Here is a 23,262-nt window from a genome sequence, read left to right as displayed (position 1 = left end):
CATAAAAAAGAACCTTGTTACTGGAACCTTTTACACACTAGCATTCTTTCATTTTTCAGTCAACATCAGAGGGTCATCTGAGGCCATCCCAACCCTGGAAAGAAATTAACTTGATAGATATTCTTGGACACTAAGGTTCACATGAAGTTTGCTTCCTAAATATTGCTTTGGCAATATATGTAGTATATTTATTTACCTTTGAGAAAATTATTTGGAAATTCCTTATTTATTTATTTATTTATTTATTTATTTAAAAATTAGTTGTATGGATTACTACAAACTCCTTAAGTGAACTTGAGCATTAGAGATAAGTGCACATATATGCCTGCTGACAGAGGTTAGTGAAAGTTTGGATATTAACATGATAGTGTTAGTTTTATAAATGCCCAGAACATAAGTATTATTTTCATGGTAAGTGTTTGGAGGTTTATAGTGTGACATGTAATCTTTAATTTGCAACCTTATTTACTGTCTTCTCATATCTCAGTGGAAAAACATATTTGGGCAATTGTATAGTGTAATTTGTTAACTGCAACATTTATTACCATTCAAATAAACAGATGTCATTTGAGGACTGGTTTATTCTGATGGCATTTTGAAAGATAAATAATAATTAATCATGTTAAGATACTAAACAATTAGAGCATATTAGGCTTAATGTCAAATTTATGTTGCACACTTAAAATATTGCTCTACAGCATCACACAACAGTATTCTTAATTATCATATTATCTTTGTCCTGTGAAGTGAGATACTGGTTAGAATCATAAGAGTCATAGAGATTGCAAGGACTTAGTCCAGGTAAAGTAATCTTGCATCATTAATCTGGCCTTGGTCAAGAGAACACTCCAGGGACGTTCCATAACCAATGTCCTCGTACCTCATTGTAGAACTGGGCAGATCAAATCAAAAGACAGGAGATTTTGGGACATATAGTTTACAGTTCCATAGGCTGGAAAGCAAATGCTAACAGGGTAGGTGAATGGATGACAGTACTGAGGAATCAATCTACTGGTTCATAAATAGCCATTTATGATTAAAGCTCATTGGAGCAAATGTTCAAACTCTTCACTTCTGCAACCTGTAAACTGGCATTACATTATGTTAGGTGCAGGCCAGCATCCTTACATAACTTTGACTTTCTTCAAACAAAAGATACTAATTTCTAAAATCAATGTATATATTAAATCAATTAGAACCGGACCTGTTTTTCCACAGACCTAGGAGAACTGCAGATATAGCAAATCTATGTCTGCTCTCACCCACTGCCATTTCCTCAGCATGTCTCTTTCTTCCCCTCGTGTGAGGTGAGATGAACCATCTTTGAAACCTCTGCTCAAGCTGAGAGGGATCAGGAGGGATATCTGATATTAGATCTTCCCGATTAAATTTCGAATTTTGTTGGCTTCCTTGGAGAGGGATTTCCTCTAATTTCTGAGGTCTTTGGAGTCCATAATCTGGCAATTTAAACTGATTTTTCCTGTTTGGCTTCAACAGGGGATGCTGGTTAATATAAAAGAGGATAGCACCAAAACTGGTGCACACATGGAATGCAATCTTTGTTCATGGCTTCAAAAACCTTGGTTTATAAAGACTGAAATGAAAATATGAAGCAGGCCTCTTGTTTCGGTTTTGGAGGCCCAGGAGACTATTTACACAACCAAACATTTTATATTGCTGCAGATAGTAAGAAGTAACAGTTTGTATTAGTGTTGGCACAATCATGAACCTTATTAAATTACCAACATGATTTGATTGTGGTTCTGAGGTCTTCGTTGAATGAGGAAAGGGGAAAATGGGATTTCATACGCTGTGTTTCCATCCATTGAATTTCTTGCTTCATCAATGGAAGAAATTTCATCAGTTCCACTGTTACTCCACTTGATGAAATTGACATTATGCAGTAATTTGCACTATAACTTTCAAAGCTATTTAATCCCTCATTTCACAGATAAATTATATGATGTCTGATGGTTGCATTGAAAGTATTGTTCTTTTTAAATATTAATTCTTCAAAGATAATTGCATCTGTAATGACAGGGATTAAATTTTAATTAAATATAGCTGTAAATAAGTCATAATATAGAAACTTTGAAACATAAAATTCCTGAATCCAGGACTTACCTTGATCTAATGTGGTATAGCTAAAACAAATCAAACCTTATGAAGATAAAAGTAAATATTTAAACAGTGGTCAGATGCTGCTGAAAATGTCTATATTAGGTAAGCCATGACTTTAGAATTATGGTCAGGCTAGATAGTTTAGAATGTCAATAGGTATACATGTTGTACTTGGCTTTCTTAGTGTGTGGTCTTACTATCAAATATGTCTAGTTTCAAAAACTAACAACATGGTCACAGGCAAAAACTAAGAGCAGAGGATGTGGACAGGATCCTTGGAGAGGTGAAAGCCATCATGTGTACTAGACCCTTGTCCTTCCTTGTGCATTAAACATGTTGGAAGGGGATTGAGTGAAGAAGGTTGTAAGTGCTTCCTAACAAGAAGGACACAGTTGTTAGGCCTTTGTTGAAAAAGCTGTTCCTGAATCCCTCTGTAATGGATAGTTATGGGTCACTGTCTAACACTGTCTAAGCCGCCTTGATCATATTTATGGAAAGGCGGGGTAAAAATAAAATTTATTATTATTATTATTATTATTATTATTATTATTATTTATTAACATATAATTCTGGGGTATGGAGTGTATGGTGACTTCACATCTCCAGGGGTTCCTGTTTGAAGTGGATTGTCTAGATGTATTTCAGTCTGGTTTTAGGCCTGGAAAAGAGATAGCTTTGGTTACCTTGAATGACCTATGCCAGGAACTGGACAGGAAGTCTATGGTTCAAAACATACTGCAGAAATAATCTAGTTTGAGATCAGTTTAACTATCCTGGCTCAATGTTAGGGAATTCTGGGAACTGTAGTTTTGTGTGACATTTCACCTCCTCTGTCAGTGAGCTCTGGTGCCACAATAAACTACAATGCCCAGGATCCCCTGGCACTGAGCTGGGGCAGTTAAAGCAGTCTCAAACTGGATTATTTCTGCAGTGTGTTTTGGATTTACGTCCGTGTTGGTTCTGCTGGATTTCTCGGTGGCTTTCGGTACAATCAACCTTGGTTTTTTAGAGTATTTCAGATTTTAGAATTCTGGATAAGGGTCAAACTGTACTCCCTTCCACTTCAGTCCAAGGAGACTGTCTCGGACCTAAATCAGTGTCTGTCATGAGTAATGGACTGGATGCGGGCAAGTAAATTGAAACTTAACCCAGAGAAGATAAGTGCTCCTAGTCAGTTGAAAGGCAGATCAGGAAATAGTGATTCAGCCTGTGTTAGATGGATGCTCAGTTAAAAGAGCTTCAACCAGAGTATTAGCTAGGGTGGGTTATAGGAACCATACTTCTACAACAGCTCTATTGGCTGTCAGTTTGTTTCTGGGCACAATTCAAAGTACTGGATATGAATTATAAATCAGGAAAGGTCGTTCTACCTCTGTCACAGCTATGATTGGTGGGGATGTGAGAGAGGGCCTCCTCGGTGCCTGATCCTAGAATCTAGAACTCCCTTTCCAGGAGGCCAGAATGGCTCCCTCTCTGCTGTCATTCCATTGGCAGTCCAACAAGCTTTTAAATGAAACGTTTTAAAAGAATGGGGCTGAATGTGCTGTAATGTTTTAAAATGAACTGTTTTAATTGCTTTTTATCTTTTAGTGGTACTTTTAAATATAGTTTTAAATTATTTGAATATTGTCAATAGATTACTTCCAGTTTAGTGTTTGCTTTTTTGTATGTTTTTAGCTCTATTGTTTTTTAAATTGTAAGTGGCTTTGAGTTCCAATTTTGGGAGAAGGGCAAAATATAAACATTATAATATTAGGAATGGAAATAACAGTAGATCAGTTTTGCTTACTCTTGAATCTCCTGTCACGGCATTAAGACAACAGGCTACTTTAAACGGTTGGTTATCTAATAAGTAAACCCCTTGGGGTTTTTTAAAGTTTAATATATGCAACAAGAGGTTTCAAAAACAAATGTATTTTTTCTTCATTCCACCTTATAGGACAATTAATATAAAATAGTTCAGTACAGGAGTTTTGAATTTTGTTTAAGCAAGTTAGGTACAAACTGAAGTAAATATATTTACATGACGTGTGAAATTGTTTGGATGGCCCTTGCGGTCTCTTCAACTCTATGATTCTATGATATTTAATATATTGCTACTATAATTTATAACCATTTGTTGTTGTGTGTTATCAAGTTGTTTCTGATTTATGGTGACCCTAAAGAGGGATCCTATTACAGGGTTTTCTTGGCAGGTTTCTTCAGAGAGTGTTTGCCGTTTCCATCCTCTGAGGCTGAGAATGTGGGGCTTGCCCAAGGTCATAGTACTGTATAATATTTATAATATTAGCCTTTCTGTTCTATTTCATTCTAGATTCAGGCTTGGGTTTCAGATTATTCACTCTCTGGGATGACCTCTGTCAAGAGAAAGACAGAAAGTAGTATGATTCTGTTAATTGTCTTGGATGCCTGAACTGTTTTCAGTTATATTGACCATGGCCTTTTGAATCTGGAGGTACTGGTTTGCCATCGTGCTATTGCTGCGTGGGGCAGTTTTGCTTGAGTCTTGCGAACTGTGTTTGATTGTCCCACTTAATTCTGTTTTATCTTCTCCCATTGCTGTTTGACATCCACTCAAATTGCTGGGTAAGGTAATCCGAGATTTTGCTTGAACTGTCAGCAATAAGGAATTGAAACTCATCTTTGGAGTTTTTCACACTGGGGCTAATTTTGGCAATAAAGAGAGATTAAAACACATTTAAAGCATCCTGAAAATAAAGCGTAAATGGCGAGTAATTGCATGAATGATTATCACATGCAATTGTGAAAATAAAGTTATACCAAACATGCATTGCCGCTGAAATACAGAAAGTAAAAAGATGTGCATTAATGCTTCTTTGTGATCACTTTAATGGCGGGTTTGGTGTGACATCGTGTGAAATCGTTTCACATAATTACGTGATTTTCCTGGGGTATTCATGGGATAAACTCCTGATCTCCTTTGTGTGATGAACTCCTTTGTCTTTCCTGTTTTTCTTAAATTCAAGAGAGGTGATAAGCATTCTGAATCTGTGCCTGAGTTTAGTAGTGGACTAGAAAAGGACCAGTAAGCTGGGGGTAAACAAGACAAGATGGAGGAACCAGTAATGAGCAGTTCATTTATGCATTTGAGTATAGCTCAGCCTCTTTTGGATGGATAGCCATCTTCTGAAGACTGGGTTTACAGTTCTGTTGCACATGAGGTGCTCATGATTCCAACATTGTCACTGGAACTGGCATGAGGTCTCCATCTCTTTCTTCTGCCTTCTACCTTTTCTAGTATTGTCTTTTTAATGATTCATGCCTTCTCATAATGTGGCCAAAGTACAACAGCCTGAATTTAGTTATTCTGGCTTCCAGGGAGAGTTCATGCTTGATCTGTTCTGGAACCTCGTTGCTTGTCGTCTTGGCCATCCAGGGAATACTCAGCACTCTTCTCTAGCACCACATCTCAAATTAATTCATTTTCTTCCTGTCTGCCTTCTTCACTGTCCATCTCTCACATCCGTACACTGTGATGGGGAATACAATGGTTTAAGATCCTTGCTTTAGTGTTTAGAGTTATATTTTTGTTCTTTGGGATTTTATGTAGTTCTTTCATAGCTGCAATTCCCAATGCTAACCTTCTTCTAATTTCTTGACTGCCGTCTCCATTCTCATTAATCTTTGATGTATTAATGTATGGGAACTCTTTTACTATTTCAATTTTTTTTTGTTATCTAGGATGAGTTCTTGTAGATCTTCTGTAGTCATTATTTTTGTTTTATTGATGTTCAGCATCAAGCCTACTTTGGCACTTTCCTCCCTGACTCTTCAATAATTATGCCAGCTCTTTGTTGGTTTCTTCTAATAGTATTGTGTCATTGGCATCCCTTAGGGGTTAGGCTGTTAGAGCTCCTACATCCGATCTTCACTTCTCCTACCTCTGAGTCTAATCCTGTTCTGCATATTATATTTTTTGCATACAGGTTGAATAATAGTATGCAGACTTGTCTGACCTCTTTTCTGATTGTGAAACATACTGTTACTTCATCCTCAGTTCAGTTTGTATGTGTGATGACTTTTGAAAACAGTTTAGAAACTTAATCCAGAAGAGGATGACAAGGCTGTTCAATGGGCATATGTGATCTGAATGTATTATTCCAATGTTCTGTTAGTTACAGTCTTAGCTTCTGTTGCATTTCTTGTCCAAATTCAAAGGGCTGGTTCCAAGCCATTTTGGACTTTAATGATTGTGTTGTGGATTGCTTACTCTCTTATTTACCTACTTGGATTTTGAGACCACTGTGAGAGGCCTTTCCTTTGTGCTGCTGCCAAGTGAGATCCAGCAAGTGGATATTAGTAGGAGGATCATCTCTGTAACAGTACCCAAATTGTAGAATGCTCTTCCATACAAGAGTAATACTTTTTTTACTTGCTGCCAAGTGAAGGCTTAGAAGGTTCTCCCAGGTTTTTTAAGAGACATTTTTCTGGGGGGAGAGGGACTTCTAATGATTTCAATATTTTCTGACTTTAAAGTTTTTACCAATTTCTGTTGATTTTTACTGTGCCATATTTATATTGCAATTATAAATAAATTAGCACTTTATGAGGGGCAAAAATACATGTGCCATCCCACTTGGGCCCGGTTCAGACAGGCCCTTTAGCATGTACTGGCAACATGCTAGGGTTGCCTCAGGATGCCATTTCCAGATGCCCTGCAACCCTAGCATGTCACCAGGACGTCATTGCTGCGCGGCGCCGTATACACGGCGTGAATAGCTGTGACATCTCTGCTGCACGCCATCCAGATGGACCTGCACAGCAGCGACGTGTTCATACCGCCACCAGCAATTCGCGGTGAGGCTAAAAGGAGCTGCTGAGTGACCTTGGGCAAGTAACATTCTGTCAGAGGAAGGCAAACCTCCTTTGAACAAATCTTGCTAAGAAAACCTCTCGATAGGTTTGCCTTAGGTTTGCCTAAGTTGAAAATGGCTTGAAGGCAGACAACAGCAACAAAGTGTTATAATCTTGCTACATATCATTTTAAGAGTTTCCTAAGGCAAAGGTTTTGGACAATGAGCGCCACTGACTCCCTTGTTCTATCACTTTGTCGTTATCTCTGCAACGAAATCACACTCCAATATATTTGCTGTGAAAACTGATTCAGAAACTGACACTCATAAATATTTTAAAAGACCTATCACCTTATATGCATTTCTTTCAGAGCTGGAGCTGCAGTGAAATGGGAAATGGTTTTAAAGCTTATGCAATATGTTGCTCTATTAAAATCTTAATGTGTTTCAATAGCGCAATATATAATGGTTGTGGCTTGAAAGCATATAGATGAAGAATAGGCAGTGGCCTTCAAAGGTTTAAAACCGGGGTGGGAATTGTGTTGGCCCTCTTTTGTTGTTGAAGTGCGGGCCTCAATATTGCTTATTATTTGTTAAAATAGTTAAGGCTGCTGGGAGTTGCACTTTAATTATGCCTGGAGAACCTCAGAATTCCCATTCCTGGTATTTTTCAGAATATGCTCTTAGATTGTTCTTTTAATTCTGAAAGTGGAATGTATGCAACAGTAAATAGCTAAAAGGTGTTTTCAAAGGCATACAATAGAATATTTAAAAGGAAATTTAGGGGTGGCTCCGTGCTGCCCTTTTCCTCACCAGATCAGGGCCACAGCAACCGCATGCTGCAGCCCCTATCTAGCCTTTCTGTGGTGCAAAAAGAAGCCATGAAAAATGGCTCCTTTTTGTGCTGTGGAAAGGGTGCCCTAGCTATCATGTCAGCCACTTTTCAGCACTTCTTTGGCACATCACATTTAAACACTGTGCCAACAGAGCGCCATGATGTCCTCACCATGCGATTGGGCATTTGGCATGACGCTAGCATGGGAGCGACTGGCGTGCATATGCCATGCCCCCACGCCGGCGTATAACACCCGTCTGTACAGGCTCTTAGTTACCTTTGCTAATAATTCTCATCGCCCTATCCCCCCTCCCCCCCATCAGATGTATGGCTAATACAGTGTATTATTTGCTATGAATTTGCTCATTGAATTTGTTTAGTTTCCCCAAGCTACATTTTAGGTGTGGTACATATTAATAATTAGACAAGAGTTAAGAAAAAAGTAAAAGGCTTAATTGTTTACTTGAAATGAGTATGGTTAAATCAGAGGTCAGCTTTTGGTATTGACAGTGGTGTACACTGAAAAAATTGAAGGTTTAATTTAAAACTGCTGTGTTACTATGTATTTATTACAGATGAATACAATTATAAGCCTAATTCTGTGCATCATTTTTTTAAAGACCTAGTGCTTCCATTTAGGCATTTTGGCACTCTCTCCATGACTGTAAAGGAGTTTATCACAAATGTGTGCAGTATTTGATTCACACTGTTTCTGTTTCTGAAGTATTCTGACAGTTGAAGGCATCCAAATGTAGGCTGGCTTTCCAAGAATGTGGTAATAGTACAGGTCCGTTTAGGTGAATTTTGCATAGGAAAAATAAAGAGCAAGCCTGAGTGTCCCTCTTTTTTGCCTCTTCTTACTTGATTTGCTACAGAAGAACATGAAGGCAGGTCTTATTTTACAGACGAGACAGATCACTTTCAAGTAAATATAGTCCATTCATTTGCTTCTCTGTGTAGTGGGGAATTAGGAACAGCAGGGCCAGAGACCAGGTTTGTAAAGGCAAACCAAACTCTGTTTTGGTTTGTACGGTCATTCTGGTGGAATCCTATAGAATCATAGAATCATAGAGTTGGAAGAGACCGCAAGGGCCATCCAGTCCAACCCCCTGCCATGCAGGAAATCCATATCAAAGCATCCCTGAGGGCAATGCTCTGTTAGTATAGAGGTAAGTCCTAATATTTCAGTGGGATAGAATTCTTGATAAATATGGGTAGGATTACAGCCTAAGACAATTCCCAAGTCTCCCTTATAGAATATTTCAAAGGAAATAATTTCCTTTGAGTAGAGACATGGGATTTAGTTTTTCAAGTATTGGAACTAAAAATTATATCTATGGAGATGGTGTTACCTTTTAAAAGGTCTGTAAAATACTTGATTTTGTGAGTACTGTCCTTCATTTATCATTAAGGTATCTGAAACAAGACTGAATTCTTAAAACTGTGACTGTTTGGGGTGCAAACTAATTAGAATTGAATAGTATAGTCACGTTCATCTTCATAGGAGAATTAGGCTACACCTCCCCTTCTGAGTGAAGGAGGTTTAAATGTTGAGCTATGGTTGGAAAGTGCCATTTCAGAATAGTCTAAAACTTCTATTTGTAGTTTAACATCTGGCTTCCTGCGACAAAGAGTAATATAAACTTAGCCAATTAGTCTTCAAAAGCTACTCTTCTTGACTAGCTGCATTCTGTTCAAATTAGCCACAACTATCAATGTCATTTTAGGTTTCCGCTGCAAAAAATAATGCCCTAGACAGAAACGTTTTTTGTCCAGCTTTGTTTTTGTGTGTGTTTGTTTTTATGGAGGCATGTTGTTGTGCTTTGTCATGCAGTAAATGTTTTATTAGTATTCTGTGAGGGTACAGAATGCATAAAGGTAGCCCTGCCACATGAAGTGGTAGGTTTTCCATGTTGTAATTGAAGTTATACTTATAGCCACTGAAAATACAGAATTGCTCTGATGAACTCTGCACCTAGTTCTTACATATGGTTGCTTGTGTGAACCTGCACATGGTGTGGCTTTGTAGGCTTTAGGGGTGAGGAAAAGTGTTATGTGCACTACCTTGACTGCAATCCTATATTCAGGGAGTAAATCCCACAGTTCTCAGTAAAGGCTGTTGCAGAACAACAATGGTGTTCAAGAGATAAAACCACTGCTCTCTTTAAAAAAATAATTGCTGCCCATCTGAAGTTTGCTAAAGATCATATAGATTCTGAAGACTTCTGGAATAATATTCTGTAGACAGATAAGCCAAAAGTAGAACATTTGGGCCTAAATGTCAAATAGTATGCTTGGCAAAAAAAAACACTGTGTGTGAACTAAATAACATCCTAATTGTCAACAATGATGGTAGGAATGCCATATTTTGGGCCTGCTTTTCTGCCTCAGGACCTGAATAGTTTCCCTTCATTGACATATAAATGATTTCTGCAGTTTATATGATGACTTTAGTGAGGAATGTCATGGCAACTATCTGAGAGCTGAAGCCAGACAGAAAATGGGATATGCAGCACAACAATGATCCTAACCATATAAGCAAATATATCAAAGAATGGTTGTGAAACAAGGCATCCTGTATTTTAGAATGACCTAGGCAATGCCTGGACCTAAAGCCCTTCAAAATATTTTGGGAAAACGCGAAGTGGGTTGTTCATGCAGTGAAGCCCACAAATATCATTGAGTTGAAGCAGTTCTGTGGGGAGGAATAGACCAAAATTCCTCAAACCGGTGTGAGAAACCTGTCAGCAGTTTTAGAAAAAGTGTACTTGGAATCATTACTGCCCACTGTGGTGCCACCAAGTACAGTACTGGATCTAAAAGATCACACCTTTCCATACTTGACTATTGACTGTTGAAAGAACTGTGGATAAATAAAGATTGAAAATGCACCATGGTTGTATGTCATTTGTTTAAGCAGGTTATATGTTGTTCTTTATCTAAAATTGTGAAATTAGATTAAAGTCTACTAACATTTTAGGTTGGAAATATATGACAAAGTTGAAGGGTTCACAGATTTGCCACTTGATAACTCAGGAGATTCAAATGGGTGCATTTGGTTGGCTTGCTAACATAAGTGATATATGTTGCTCTCTGGATTGTTTCCATTGTACTGATAGCTCTGAGTTGCATAGAATTAAAAGAAATAGCCTGTGAAATTATGCTATATAATTATGCCTGAAAGCACCAGATCTCATCTGGTTTTAGAAGTTAAGCAGGGTCAGTACTTGGATGGGGACCACCAACAAATATCAGGTGCTGTAGGCTAGAAAGGAACTATAAAACCATCTCTGAGTACTTCTTACCATAGAAAACCCTATGAAATTCCTGGGGTTTTCATAAGTCAAAAGCCACATACACACCAATGTGTTTGAGGAATTCCACAGCTTGCACCTTTGTGGATGTCTAGAGATAGGCAAAATGTCCAAAGGAAGTGACCTGCAGAAGGGGGTTCAGCACAGGGAAGGGCTAACACAAGGAGCAAAAATTTCCCTAACATTTGTGGGCTCTGCTGTTTTGGATTTGCAAATTAACAAGCAACTGCACACATTTCAACAATTGCTAAGCAAGTCTTACATTTTTTTTCTGTTCTCTTTCTAGCACTCACACCTGTAAACATATGCTTGCTCTCTTGGAATCAGTGCATATTAAAGCAAATAGTTGCTTGTTAGGCTGGTATTTGTTTTTAAAGGTGTGGAGGGACATCCATTACAAGGGTCATGTCAGACTTGTAAAACAAGAATTGGAATCTGGAGGACAGAAATCTTAGTATTTGTCCTTTCAAAAAAAAACCAAACCACAACATATTGGGAAATTATATAATTCCATTTACTTGCTATCTCCATGTGTCAATATAATTAGAAATAATAGTTAATTACCCTCCAAAATCAGATGACTTTACCAGTATGTCCCATGACACCTTGTGTAAACTATACCAACCCAGAAGCCTAACTAAAAGGCTGTGGAACAACATATGCAGGAGATTATGTCACAAGCAACTCAGGGTGAAAAATGCCCTTTCAGTATATACTGGTTCAGGCTCCCTTATCTGGGATACCAAAATCCAAAATGTTCCAAAAAACTAAAATTTTCTTCATGGGTCCACTGAGATAGTGACACTTTGTTTTCTGATGGTTCAGAGTACATAAACTTGTTTCATGTACAAAATTGGTAAAAAATATTGTCTAAAATTGCCTTCAAGTTGTGTGTATCAAGTGTATATAAAACATAAACAAATTTGGTGTTTAGACTTGGGTGCCATCTCCAAGATATCATATTGTGAAAATAAATGCAAATACAGGTATTCCAAAATTCCAAAACTTGAAGCACTTCTGGTCCCAAGCATTCTGAATAAGGGAAATTCAACCTCTAATGGTTTGGCGCTTTTTTCTTTTTGCCTTTTTTTTGGAGGGGGAGTAGAGGTTTGCGTCGTCTCGTTCACCCAGATGGTATTGATATTATTTAAGATTGCATTGTTTGAAAATGTTAGTTTTGAATACAGTTTATATAAGGCCAGTTGAGTATTAGGTGTTTTGCCATAGTAAAGTAACTGTGAAATGTTGGCCTGGCCTCCTGTTTAATGAGTGGACTGTGATTGCAGAGCTATTTTGTTTTATTTTACTTGGATACTTTTGAGACCCTAAACAACCTCTTGAATCTGTTCAGGCATCAGTTTTGTGTTCTGATTACTAGCATTTGGCTTCATGCTTCAAGGTTTGTCCTTTAAGTCTTCTTCTTATATCGACTTTCAGAATATATTCTTACACCACTGAGAATATTCTTGAAAATTTTTCTTCCCACAGTAGGAAGGTAATGTTTAGGTCCTGACTTGACCTGTCATTAAGTCCAGGTACTGCATGGCTATCAGCATATTAATAGAACAGTTTTTCTTGCTAGTAGATAGGCAAACTTCCAGCATCTTAAATTTGAATTTTTAGTTGCCATGTTGTAACCAGTAAAAGAACTCTGATCTGAAAATGGAGGCTTGCATTGCTCAATTTTATTAGGAGATCTTGTTATCTATAACATCGTGTTTAGCCTGATTGGTTTATTATACTTAGGAAACATTACAAATTATTGAAGGAGACAAAAAAACTTAAGTTAGCTAAACCATTCTTGCTTTCTTTTTCCTTTTTCTCTGAACTCTAAAACAAATTTAAATAATAAAGCTGAGCATGTGGTCATGGAGCTGTAGCATTATCTTTATTTCCTCCTCCCCAGATTAGGTTCAGATTCTTGATGAGGATTTATCTTTAAACCACAGAACAGTTCATTGTTCGTAGTTGGTATCTTCTTGCTATTTCTTTTTTGTTTCTTTCAAAAGAAACGTTAATTTGGTTTGTAACTATGAACTATGAGCAGGTGTAGATATCAGTGCTTACTAACTATCATGCCCAGAAGATTTTTTTAGAATTACGTACGCTATATTTTAAGCCCAGATAACTAATCTAAAAACAAGCAAGCACAGCAGTTTTTCCTTTATGTTTTGAAAATATCCACATGAGATGGTGCTGCCGGTCTGATCAGCAGCTAGAATGTGGACCTCCTTGGAAGTTTTTATGTTCCTGAACATATTTGCTTTGTTCTCTTTGTTGTTTTGCACATGTATTAGATTATTAACTAGCTTTGAGAAATCTGATAAATTAATTGAGTTATATGAAAGTGACGTGTTCAGTAGCAGATGTTTAAAAAGCAAGAAATAGAGAGTCAATCCTGTTCTGTATTGCAAAAACTAAATATAGCAACAGAGCAGAACAAACAAGGTTCACTATACAGGTAGAATCTCCCTTATCTGAAATGCTTGGGAGCAGAAGCAGTTTGGATTTCATTTTTTTTTTCCAGATTTTGGAATATTTGTATAAACACAATGAGATATCTTGGAGATGAGACATGAAGTTTATCTATGTTTTGTATACCCCTTATACATATAGCCTGAAAGTAATTTTATGCATAATATTTTACAAATTTTGTGCATGAAGCAAAGTTAGTGAACACTGAACCAACAGAAAGCAAAGTTGTCACTGTTTCAGCCAACCATCTGGATACTTGTTTTTTTAGATTTCAGGAATCCAGATAAGAGATACTCAGCCTGTACAGTATTTCTTACAAGTATCTATGGATAGGAGTTATATTAAACAAATCTTTTTAATGGTTATGACATTGCAGGATAATTACTAATGAGTAAACTGGCAAAGAAAATTTTTATTTCAGAAAAGTAAATTTACTAACTATGAAAAAATGAAGCATTTGTAGAATTCGCTTGGTATTAGAAAATACCTTTTGGGGGAGGAACTTAAAATAATGATCATAACAATTTCTTACGTTTGCATGACAATTGAAGAAGACAGAAGGCCTTGGACTTCTGAAATTTGTATATATTTATCGAATTTATATCTCACCTTTCTCCCAAGATGGGATTCAAGCTAGCTATTTAAATGTAATCAAGTAACATTGGCATGAGGAATTAAATAAGTAACACATGTGATTTTGATGGCTTTGTATAGGGTGTCTACTGTGTTTTACTTCCATTATTGTGATGAGAAATGTATTCATTTATTGAATGGTTTTAATGTGGGAACCAGGAAAAGATAGTGCTATGCCTTTGAAACATGTATGTGTGCAGCTTAAGTAAGTAGCATGGTAAGTCTGATCAAGAGGATTTTAAACTAAATCCTAGGGATTGTGGGTTGGAGATGATAGCTCAAAGACCAGCTCTAAGCAGGCTGTAAACACAAGGATGTTGTGGAGAGGTGAGGAACCTCTCTGTAGAGGAGTGGGGCTGAGGGAGAGAAAAGGATCCACAGAAAAGCTGACAGTAAATCGATAGGGGAGAACAAACAAAGCTTTAAATGTCTATATTCCAACAGAGTTTGGGCAACAAACAAGATGAGCTGCAGTCCTAATGCAGAAAGGTAAATATGACTTTATAAGCATAATGGAGACCTGGTGGGATGATTGCCATGGCTGGTATATTACAACTGAAGGATATAACCTATTAAAAAAGAACACAAGGTAGGGGGATTAGCATTGTACAGTCGGCCCTTCTTATACACGGATTTTTTATACACGGATTTAAGCATACACGGTTTGAAAATGTTCCAAAAAAGTATAAATTTACCTTGATGTTCCATTTTTTATTAGGGACACCATTTTGCTATGTCATTATATTTAATGGGACTTGAGCATACACGGATTTTGTTATACACGGGGGATCTTGGAACCAAACCCCGGCGTATAACAAGGGTCCACTGTATGTCAAGCAAATTCAGTTGTAAATAAATCCATGACAGTGATCAGAGTGGATAAGTTGAGAGCACTTGGGTAAAAATAAATAGAAGATCATAAAATTGGAAGAGACCTCAAGGGTCATCCGGTCCAACCCCCTGCCATTCATGAATACCCAATCAAAGCAATAGTTTGAAGTCATAGTAGAGTAGATTTTGATTGATTACTAGGAGTGTTTTGACAATATGAGTGGTCCAGCAATGGAAGTGATTGCCTAGAGAGGTAGAGAGGTCTTCTTCTTTGGACATTCTCAAAAAGAGACTGGACAGCTACCAGCTAGTGATGCTTTAGCTGAAGATCTTACGCTGAACAGAACTCAGTAGCCTATGGACTCAGTAGCCTATGAGGCTACTTCCAACTCTATTTTTCTAATATTCAGAATCAGAAGAGAAAGCTTGTAGAAATGAAAACTGATATTCCTAAAAATACATTGCTAAGAGCAGTAGGAATACTGGTTGCCCCCTTTAAAGCGCAGTGTCCTATGCCACTCTCATTATGTTTTACTGTATATACTCATGTATAAGTCTAGAAATTTAGGTCAAAAACTGACCCCCCAAAATTGGAGTCGACTTATCCACGGGTCAAATACTGTATCTTAACTCTTATTTAAAAGAAGTACCATCCCCTGGTGAAAAGCAAGAGTACAATCTGTCCTGGAAGCACTGACCCCCTCTATTATCTCATCCATCCAGCCTTAAGAGTGAGCAGAAAGAGTTATATTTGCAGGAATTTTGTAAGTTCTTTGACATTTTTTAACTTTGTTTCATTCTTTAGATCCTTTGCTATATGCCCTAAATTTCATCTTCAACTTATCCATGAGTTATCATCTTGATATGGGAATTCTTTCACAGATAAAGACTGCTACATGTGGCTTTCTAATAAACAAGCTAATGTTTTATATTGGAATGATTTGCAGAGTATTTCTGTTATGTGTTCTGTTTTTAAAATTGAGATGTTTTCTGAGAGTTCCTACATTTGAGTAACATTCTTCAGTTGAAAAAGGTTAGATTTTTAAAAGATTAGATTCAAACCCACATTTGCAGTGTTCTGGTCGTATTTTTGTGGGTTTTTTAAAAAATATTTTCAGTTTTCCTCAAATATCTCTCCCATTAAAGCCTATGTGTTCCTCAAAAACCCATAATAGTATAGTACAATACTAGTTTATTATTTTACATTTGCACACAAGATTTGAATTCTAGACTTGTTTGCCTATCAGATGTAGTGCGTGTTTGTAGTATGCCCCGAATGGGTACTGAACCCCAAAGTTTAAACAGCTGTTAAGTACTGCCATTAATAGCACAGGTTTGGGCCACTTTACAAGAAAACTGTCTGCTAACATGATTTGTAAGAAGGATGCCTGCATACATGTCCAAACATCTTTTTAAACCTCTCTGATCCTTGGCAGCTTAAAATCAAACTACATCTGATGACTGTTTCTTCATTGAAATACCCCTTTCAGAAACTCATATGTTAAACTTCTTTTTCAAATGCAAGAGCTATTTTTTAAAATCTCTTTGGGTGTTGTAGGGAGACAAGTATGGAAACTGTCAACAAAAACCACAAAATAAAAAAAAAATCCTGGACTGATATAAATACCGTACTGTATGAATAACAATAATAATACTGTATGTACATCATTGTTAATAAATAGCTTTTGTGATGATAATCTGTGCTAGTATTATTTTTTACTGCATTAAGCAACAATGTTGTCTTTCCCCTGTACATTTGTTTGGTCATCTTGATCTTTAAACTTTTGCTGCCCCTCTATCCAGAGGCAGAGTGAATCCAGAAGGTGGTGCTGAGGGAATTTTGTTCGACAGCCAGGCCATTGACCTATGGGGCCCCTTAGGGTTCTGTTTTGTCTCCCATGCTATTCAACATATACATGAAACTGCTTGGAGATGTTGTCCTGCGTTTTTGGGTGCAGGGTCATCAGTATATGAATGATACCAAATTCTACTACTACTTTCCAACCCAATCCATGGAGGCTGTCCTGGTCCTGAAGGAGTGCCTGTTATCAGTAAAGAACTGAATGAGGGCATGCAAATTGAAACTTAATCCAAAGAAGACAAGAGGTGTTCCTGATCATTCGGAAGGCAGATCAGGGAACAGGGATTCAGCCAATGTTAAATGGGGTTACACTCCTGCTGAAGAAACAGGATCACAGTTGTATCTAGTCCTGGATACAACTTTGATCCTGGAATCCCAGCTTTCTGCAGTGACCCGGAGTGCTTTTGCACATCTAATGCTTATGTGCCAACTTCTCCCATTCCTTGAGATCCCAGATCTGGCTATGGTGGTACATACCTTAGTTACATCTGGTTTGGACTACTGTAATGCTCCTTAATTGGAGCTGCCTTTGAAGAGTGTTTGTAAACTTCAGCTAGTCCAAAGAGCTGCAGCCAGATTTAACTGGGGCAGGTAACAGACTAAACAATGCTCCTGTTGAAACAGCTCCACCGGCTGTCAGTTTGTTTCTGGGCAGAATTCAAAATGCTGGTTATGCCCTATAAAGCCCTATATGGCTCAGGTCCAGGCTATTTGGCAGACTGTATCTTGCTGTATGAGCCGGCCTCAGGACAGATCCTTCTCTTAGCCCTACCACCATCACAAGCATGGTTGGTGGGGTCATGAGAGAGGACCTTCTCAGTGGCTGCCCTTAGATTTTCCAGAGTGGCCACAATGGCTTCCTCCTTGTTTTTGCATCGGCAGGCTAAAACATTTTTATTCAGATAGGGTTTTAAAACAGAAATTATTTAAAGAATGGATTTGGGAGGGTGTTTTCTGTTGTAATTGTACTGTTTTTAAGTGCTTACTTTTTAAAATGCATTTTCTTTTTAATGAGTGATTTTTAAAAATACTGTAATAGTTTAATTCAGTTTTAATGCTTATCTTTGCATGTTTTTAACTGTATTGTTCTTTTGAATTGTAAGCCACATTGAGTCCCAATTTTAGGGATTTTGCATATGTGCATACTTCATTAATCACAGTCTGTTAAACATCAGCTTTATGCCTTGGTTCACAGATAGCACCCAAATCATAGATTGACTATGTTTGAGTTTTGGGTTTATGTGTTCATGTCACTTAACTGACTTCTAGCTTGGTCAAGCTGTAGTTTGCAATTAATTATGATGATGAAAACCATGCTTTGTATGCAAACTAGAATGGGAAACTGTGAAGATAGGGTTGTCTCTATAATGCCACCACATTTTTGGAATATCCTCTGTAGGAATGTTCACAGTATATCATGATTATTTCTTAGGGTGCCACACTTAAACTTCCTTGGATTGTAGCAAAATGGTGGTTTGGGCATTTGTAAAGTCCTGTCACATTTATTATGGGATTTGCTTCATTTCATGAGATACACATGATTTTGTTGGTGGTCTGGTTAGTCAGCAGTGAGGTTGGGAGAAAATGAAATGCAAAATGTACAGACTGAGACAATTACATTAAGGCTTAAATATATTAAAAGGATTAGACCAAAGTAGTGTTGATGAAAATACAAGCATTATGCTATTGAAAAGAACAAAGTTTACTGGGCTTTCATGGAATACAGTCCACCTTATATGAGTTATAGAGTGATGCCTAAGATGGTATATTGTTGTACATATGCTTAGATGGCTCAGGAGTGATACAGTCATTAGAGAGAAGGAATTGAAATGCAAAAGATTATAAACATTACCAAAAAGTGGATAAGCACCTTGCTGTGAGATTTTAAAAAGCCTTTGTCTCTATCAAGTGGCAGGATATGATAGATTCTTTTTCTGCTCTTTTCCATTTGAATCTTTATTTTAAGTTATTTTGTTCAGTTGTTGCCACCTTGATGTCAGAGAAAAGTGTCCTTGGTTTTCAGTATAGGCTTTAGTTTTTAGTATTGTCATTGCCAGAATCCCTGTTGTTTGTTGTTGTTGTCTACCTTCAAGTAGTTTCTGACTTATGATGACCCTAAAGCAATAGTTCTCAACCTCTGGTCCTCCAGGTGTTTTTGACTTCATCTCCCAGATTTCTTCATTATTGGCCATGCTGGCAAAGCCTTCTGGGTGCTGAAGTCAAAACAGCTGGAGGATCAAATGTTGAGAACCTCTGCCCTAAAGTGAAATTATCATGGGATTTTTGTGGCAAGTTTTGTTCAGAGGGAGTTTGCCTTTGCCTTCCACTGAGGCTGAAAAAGTTGACTTGCTCAAGGTCACCCAGTGAGTTTCCATGGCTAAGCGGGGATTTGAACCCTGGTCTCCAGAGTCATAAAGTAAAGGTGAAGGTTTCCCCTTTGACAAGGTAGTGAAGTTGTGTCCGACTGTATGGTGCTAACCTCCGTTACCGAGACGAAGAACCACCATTGTCAAAGACTACTTTGTGATCATGTGGCCAGAGCACTATTACCTTCCCACCAAAGTGGTACCTATTTATCTACTTGCACTTTTACATGCTTTCGAACTACTAGGTTAGCAGAAGCTGGGACTAATAACGGGAGTTCACTCTGTCATGTAGCACTTGGGCCTCAAACTGCCAACCTTGCAGTCACCAGAGTCAGCGTCTTAACCACTGAGCCTCCCTCCAGAGTCATAGAATCATAGAATTGGAAGAGACATAATCCATTCTAAAATATTAGTTCTCAAACCACCACATATCGCTGGCTCTCTAATGCCAGATCGGTGGTAATACATTATTTTGCCTAACGACCGATGTGTTTGTAAAATGCAGGAGGGCATTACTGCCAAATGATGGCCTATTTCACTGGCTTTGTGAATTGCTATATAGTCTATATCCATGGATTCTCCGTCCACGGATTCAACCATCGCTGGTTGGTAGGTAGATAGGTGGTAGTAGAGTGATCCAAAAAACAAACCTTGATTTTGTATATTTGTACTGTATAATTGTATATTAGGGACACCATTTTACTGTGCCATTATATACAATAGGACTTGAGCATCCTCATCAGATTTCGGTATCCATGGGAGTGGGTAGGTCCTTGAACCAAACCCCAGCGGATACCAAGGTCCCTCTGTACTATAATTGCTATACTTCACATATTTCACCGCATCTTTAAAATAAATTTTACGTTTTATGTTTCATTTTGTTGTATGCCAGTGCACTGAAGTGTAAGAATTCATTTGGTTAATATTTTTCAGAAATGGGAAATTTGAGGATTTTTTTAATTGTCAAAGGTAACTTAAAAAACAAACAAAAAAAACCACACATACCTGTCTTTCTTCTGTCTAAACAGATCATCTGGAAGGATTTTACTTTGTATGAAAAACTTCAATCACATCAGGAAAAGCTATGTGTTAGAGGAAAGAACCATCTGGCGCAGAAAAAAATACAACCGAAAAGAATGAATAGTGAAGAGGAATTTTATGATGCCGTCACAGGTGAGTAGGGCCTCCATAAAATCTAAATCTACAGTCCTCCCTCCATTTTCATGGTCTTGAGAGTCACGTCCCTCTCCTATGTGTGAGGGATGAACAGAGAGGGAAACAATGGGGCACATGTTTGAGGAACACTTGTGTGCTCGCAGCCACATGCCTATATTCTAGCCAATGGGGCTTGAATATAAGCGAAACTCCATTTTTGGGCAGAGGTCCAGAACGGATACCCCACGAAAAAGGAGGGGTGACTGTATTTATCTTTCTTGGGTAAATAATTACCGTATTACTTTTATATATGCAGAAATTTGGAGGGAGACAGCAAACAAATACTTTGTTTCTTTTAGGTTGGGAAAACAGGGGATGCAGTTAAAATCTCTTATTTTTTATTATATTGTGACCTTATGTTAAACTCCCAACTTGTTTTTCTCAAAATGTTTGGCACCCACACAAAACATTGCTAATCTACCACACAAAGTGTGTAACAATGATAAATGTGTACATTTGACTCCATATATCTTTACTGTGACTTTCATCATTTTGCTTACATTTTGCTTACATTTATAATGAATGCAGGTGAATGTTGCATTTTTTAAATTTATTCCTTGTAATAGCAAAACCTATAGTCTTGTGCTTAAAGAAGTTCAAAGATGTTACTGAGAAATTAAATTTATATATTGGCGTATTTAGGGAGGAACATTAGGCTGGCATGAAATATGCTGTATATGTATAGTGGTGGGCCAGCCTCCCCCTCAGCAGCCCAAGGAGACCTGAGTATACTCAATGGCCACAAGATAGATATGAGAAAGCAAAATGAAAAAGTAAAGAGTCTGGAGACTCTTACAGATTGTACAGTCATGCAGGAGGGCTTGGGTGACTAGCTCCTATTAGGGTTTGAAGGTTTACTGAAACATTTTGTTGCAAGCTCCTTTTATAAAGATGCTCAGAAGTATCCTCAAACATTATATAATAAAATGTATTGAATCCTGACATTACTTTCTAACAGCATGGAAAACTGGATTGTAATGGCAGTCATAAAGCTATGAAGGGCTGTGACTCATACAAGGAAGAAGGTATGAGATGAGAGGATTTGGAGTATTGTGTGTAGAGGTAAATGGAAAGAAATAGCTGGAAAAACAGGTAACTGAATTTTCCCAAACAAACCAAAAATGCAAGGGAAGGCATGGAATAGAGCTATTAGAAGTGTCCTATTTTAAGGCTTGTTAAAGTACAGAGCAAGTTTGTACAGGTTGAATATCCCTTATTCAGGATTCAGAAATATTCAACAACCCAAAATTATTCACGTGGATGGTTGAGATAGTGACACCTTTGCTTTCTGATAGTTCAGTGTATACAAATTTTGTTCCATGCACAAACCTATTAATAATATTTATAAAATAAATTCATAAATTACCCTCAGGTTATGTATGTAAAGGGGCAGTGTGGTGTGCTTTTGAGCATTTGACTACGGCTCTGAAGACCAGGGTTCGAATCCCTTCTTAGCCATGGAAACATGCTGGGTGATCTTGGGCAAGTCACATGCTCAGAGCCTCAGAAGAGGTCAAAGGTGAACTCTTTCTGAGCAAATCTTGCCAAACAAAATATGTGATAGAGTCACCTTAGAGCTGCCATAAGTCAGACATGACTTGAAGGCACACAACAACAAGATAAGGTGTAAATGAAACCCTGGTGGCGCAGTGCTTAAATGCTAGTATTGCAGCCAGAATGTCATGAGTTTGATCCCAGAGCTCCAAGGTTGATTCAGCCTTCCATCCTTTTGTAAGTCAGTAAAATGAGTACTTAGCTTGTTGGGGGAAATTGGTTTATAGATTGTAAACCGCTTAGTGCAGAGTTCACTATTAGGTGGTATAGAAATACAAATGATATTGCTGTGAAACAAAAGTGAATTTCATGTATAGACTTGGGCCCCATCTCCAAGATAATCTCATTGTGTACATGCAAATATTCCAAAATCTGGGGAAAAAATCCAAAATGCAAAACACTTCCGGTGCCAAATATTTTGGATAAGGGAAATTCAACCCGTATTGAATATATGTTTACTTTAAAAAAAGTGGAAATAGAATGGGCTTGGATATATGTTGGTGGTGTTACTGGAACATTGTAATCTCTCCTAGTTTTAGATTAGTTTAGTTTTAGCCTATTTTACACATTTTAGACAACAGATTTTAAACCCAATGGTAGATGGTACTGATTAAGAGAGATGACGGACAAAGTCTGTATTGTTTTCCACTCTGTCTTTCTTCCCTAAACTTTAGTCATTATTATTCTCGGAGAATATTTCTGTAAATAATGTTTTATGCGTAAAGAAAATCTGCTATAGCAGTCTGCATAAGTGCCATGACTGTTTCTGCAAACATCGGTGTATTTAATTATACTTCAGGAGATGTACAGGGGAACGTTAACATACCAATCCAGTGACTTTTAAAGCAATAAAGATCCAGTTTGGCAAAGGACTTCTATTATGTCCAAAAGCCAAAACTTTGAGTGTTGGCAGCAAGTCTGTATGTCTTTTTTATTATGTATATTGCTCTAGGAATAATTTTCTCCTTTATGATTCTAAATATTATACAGACCCTCAAAATGCATAACAGTAGTTGCAGACAGATTCTGTCTTTGAACCAGGATATTCAGAATGAGGTGCTAGTTCTATACTCTTGATCATTTTTGAGATTTGTGTGCATTTCTCTTAGTGAAAGAGTCTCAACTGAAATTGTGCTGGTTTTGTTTTTGTTTTTGTTGCTGATCATTAAAAAGCTAGTTGTATTCAAGTTATTAGTCCTTGAGATTAACTATAAATGCTGTTTTTACATCAAATGTGGTATCA

General features: G+C 37.5%; 1 protein-coding gene across 4 annotated transcripts in view; it reads left to right on the top strand.

The window, feature by feature from the left end:
• The window catches only part of OSBPL2 (oxysterol binding protein like 2), a 98,939-nt gene that overhangs the window by 9,874 nt on the left and 65,803 nt on the right, over positions 1-23,262 (top strand). For 2 of the 4 annotated variants that reach the window (XM_089513662.1, XM_089513663.1), the window contains 2 exons: positions 20,279-20,423; positions 21,424-21,490. In XM_089513662.1, the coding sequence (XP_089369788.1) occupies positions 20,409-20,423; positions 21,424-21,490 (82 nt within the window). In that variant the 5' untranslated portion in view covers positions 20,279-20,408. The remainder of the gene's footprint in view (positions 1-20,278; positions 20,424-21,423; positions 21,491-23,262) is intronic. The other 2 variants (XM_089513664.1, XM_089513665.1) reach the window with 1 other exon arrangement.

This window comes from Sceloporus occidentalis, unplaced genomic scaffold, assembly GCF_023333645.1.
Source record: "Sceloporus occidentalis isolate IW3139 unplaced genomic scaffold, rSceOcc1.0.p SCAF_3, whole genome shotgun sequence".
NCBI classification, from domain to species: Eukaryota; Metazoa; Chordata; class Lepidosauria; order Squamata; family Phrynosomatidae; genus Sceloporus; species Sceloporus occidentalis.
Note: the sequence above shows the minus strand (reverse complement) of the source record. Positions and strands in the feature narration are given on the sequence as shown.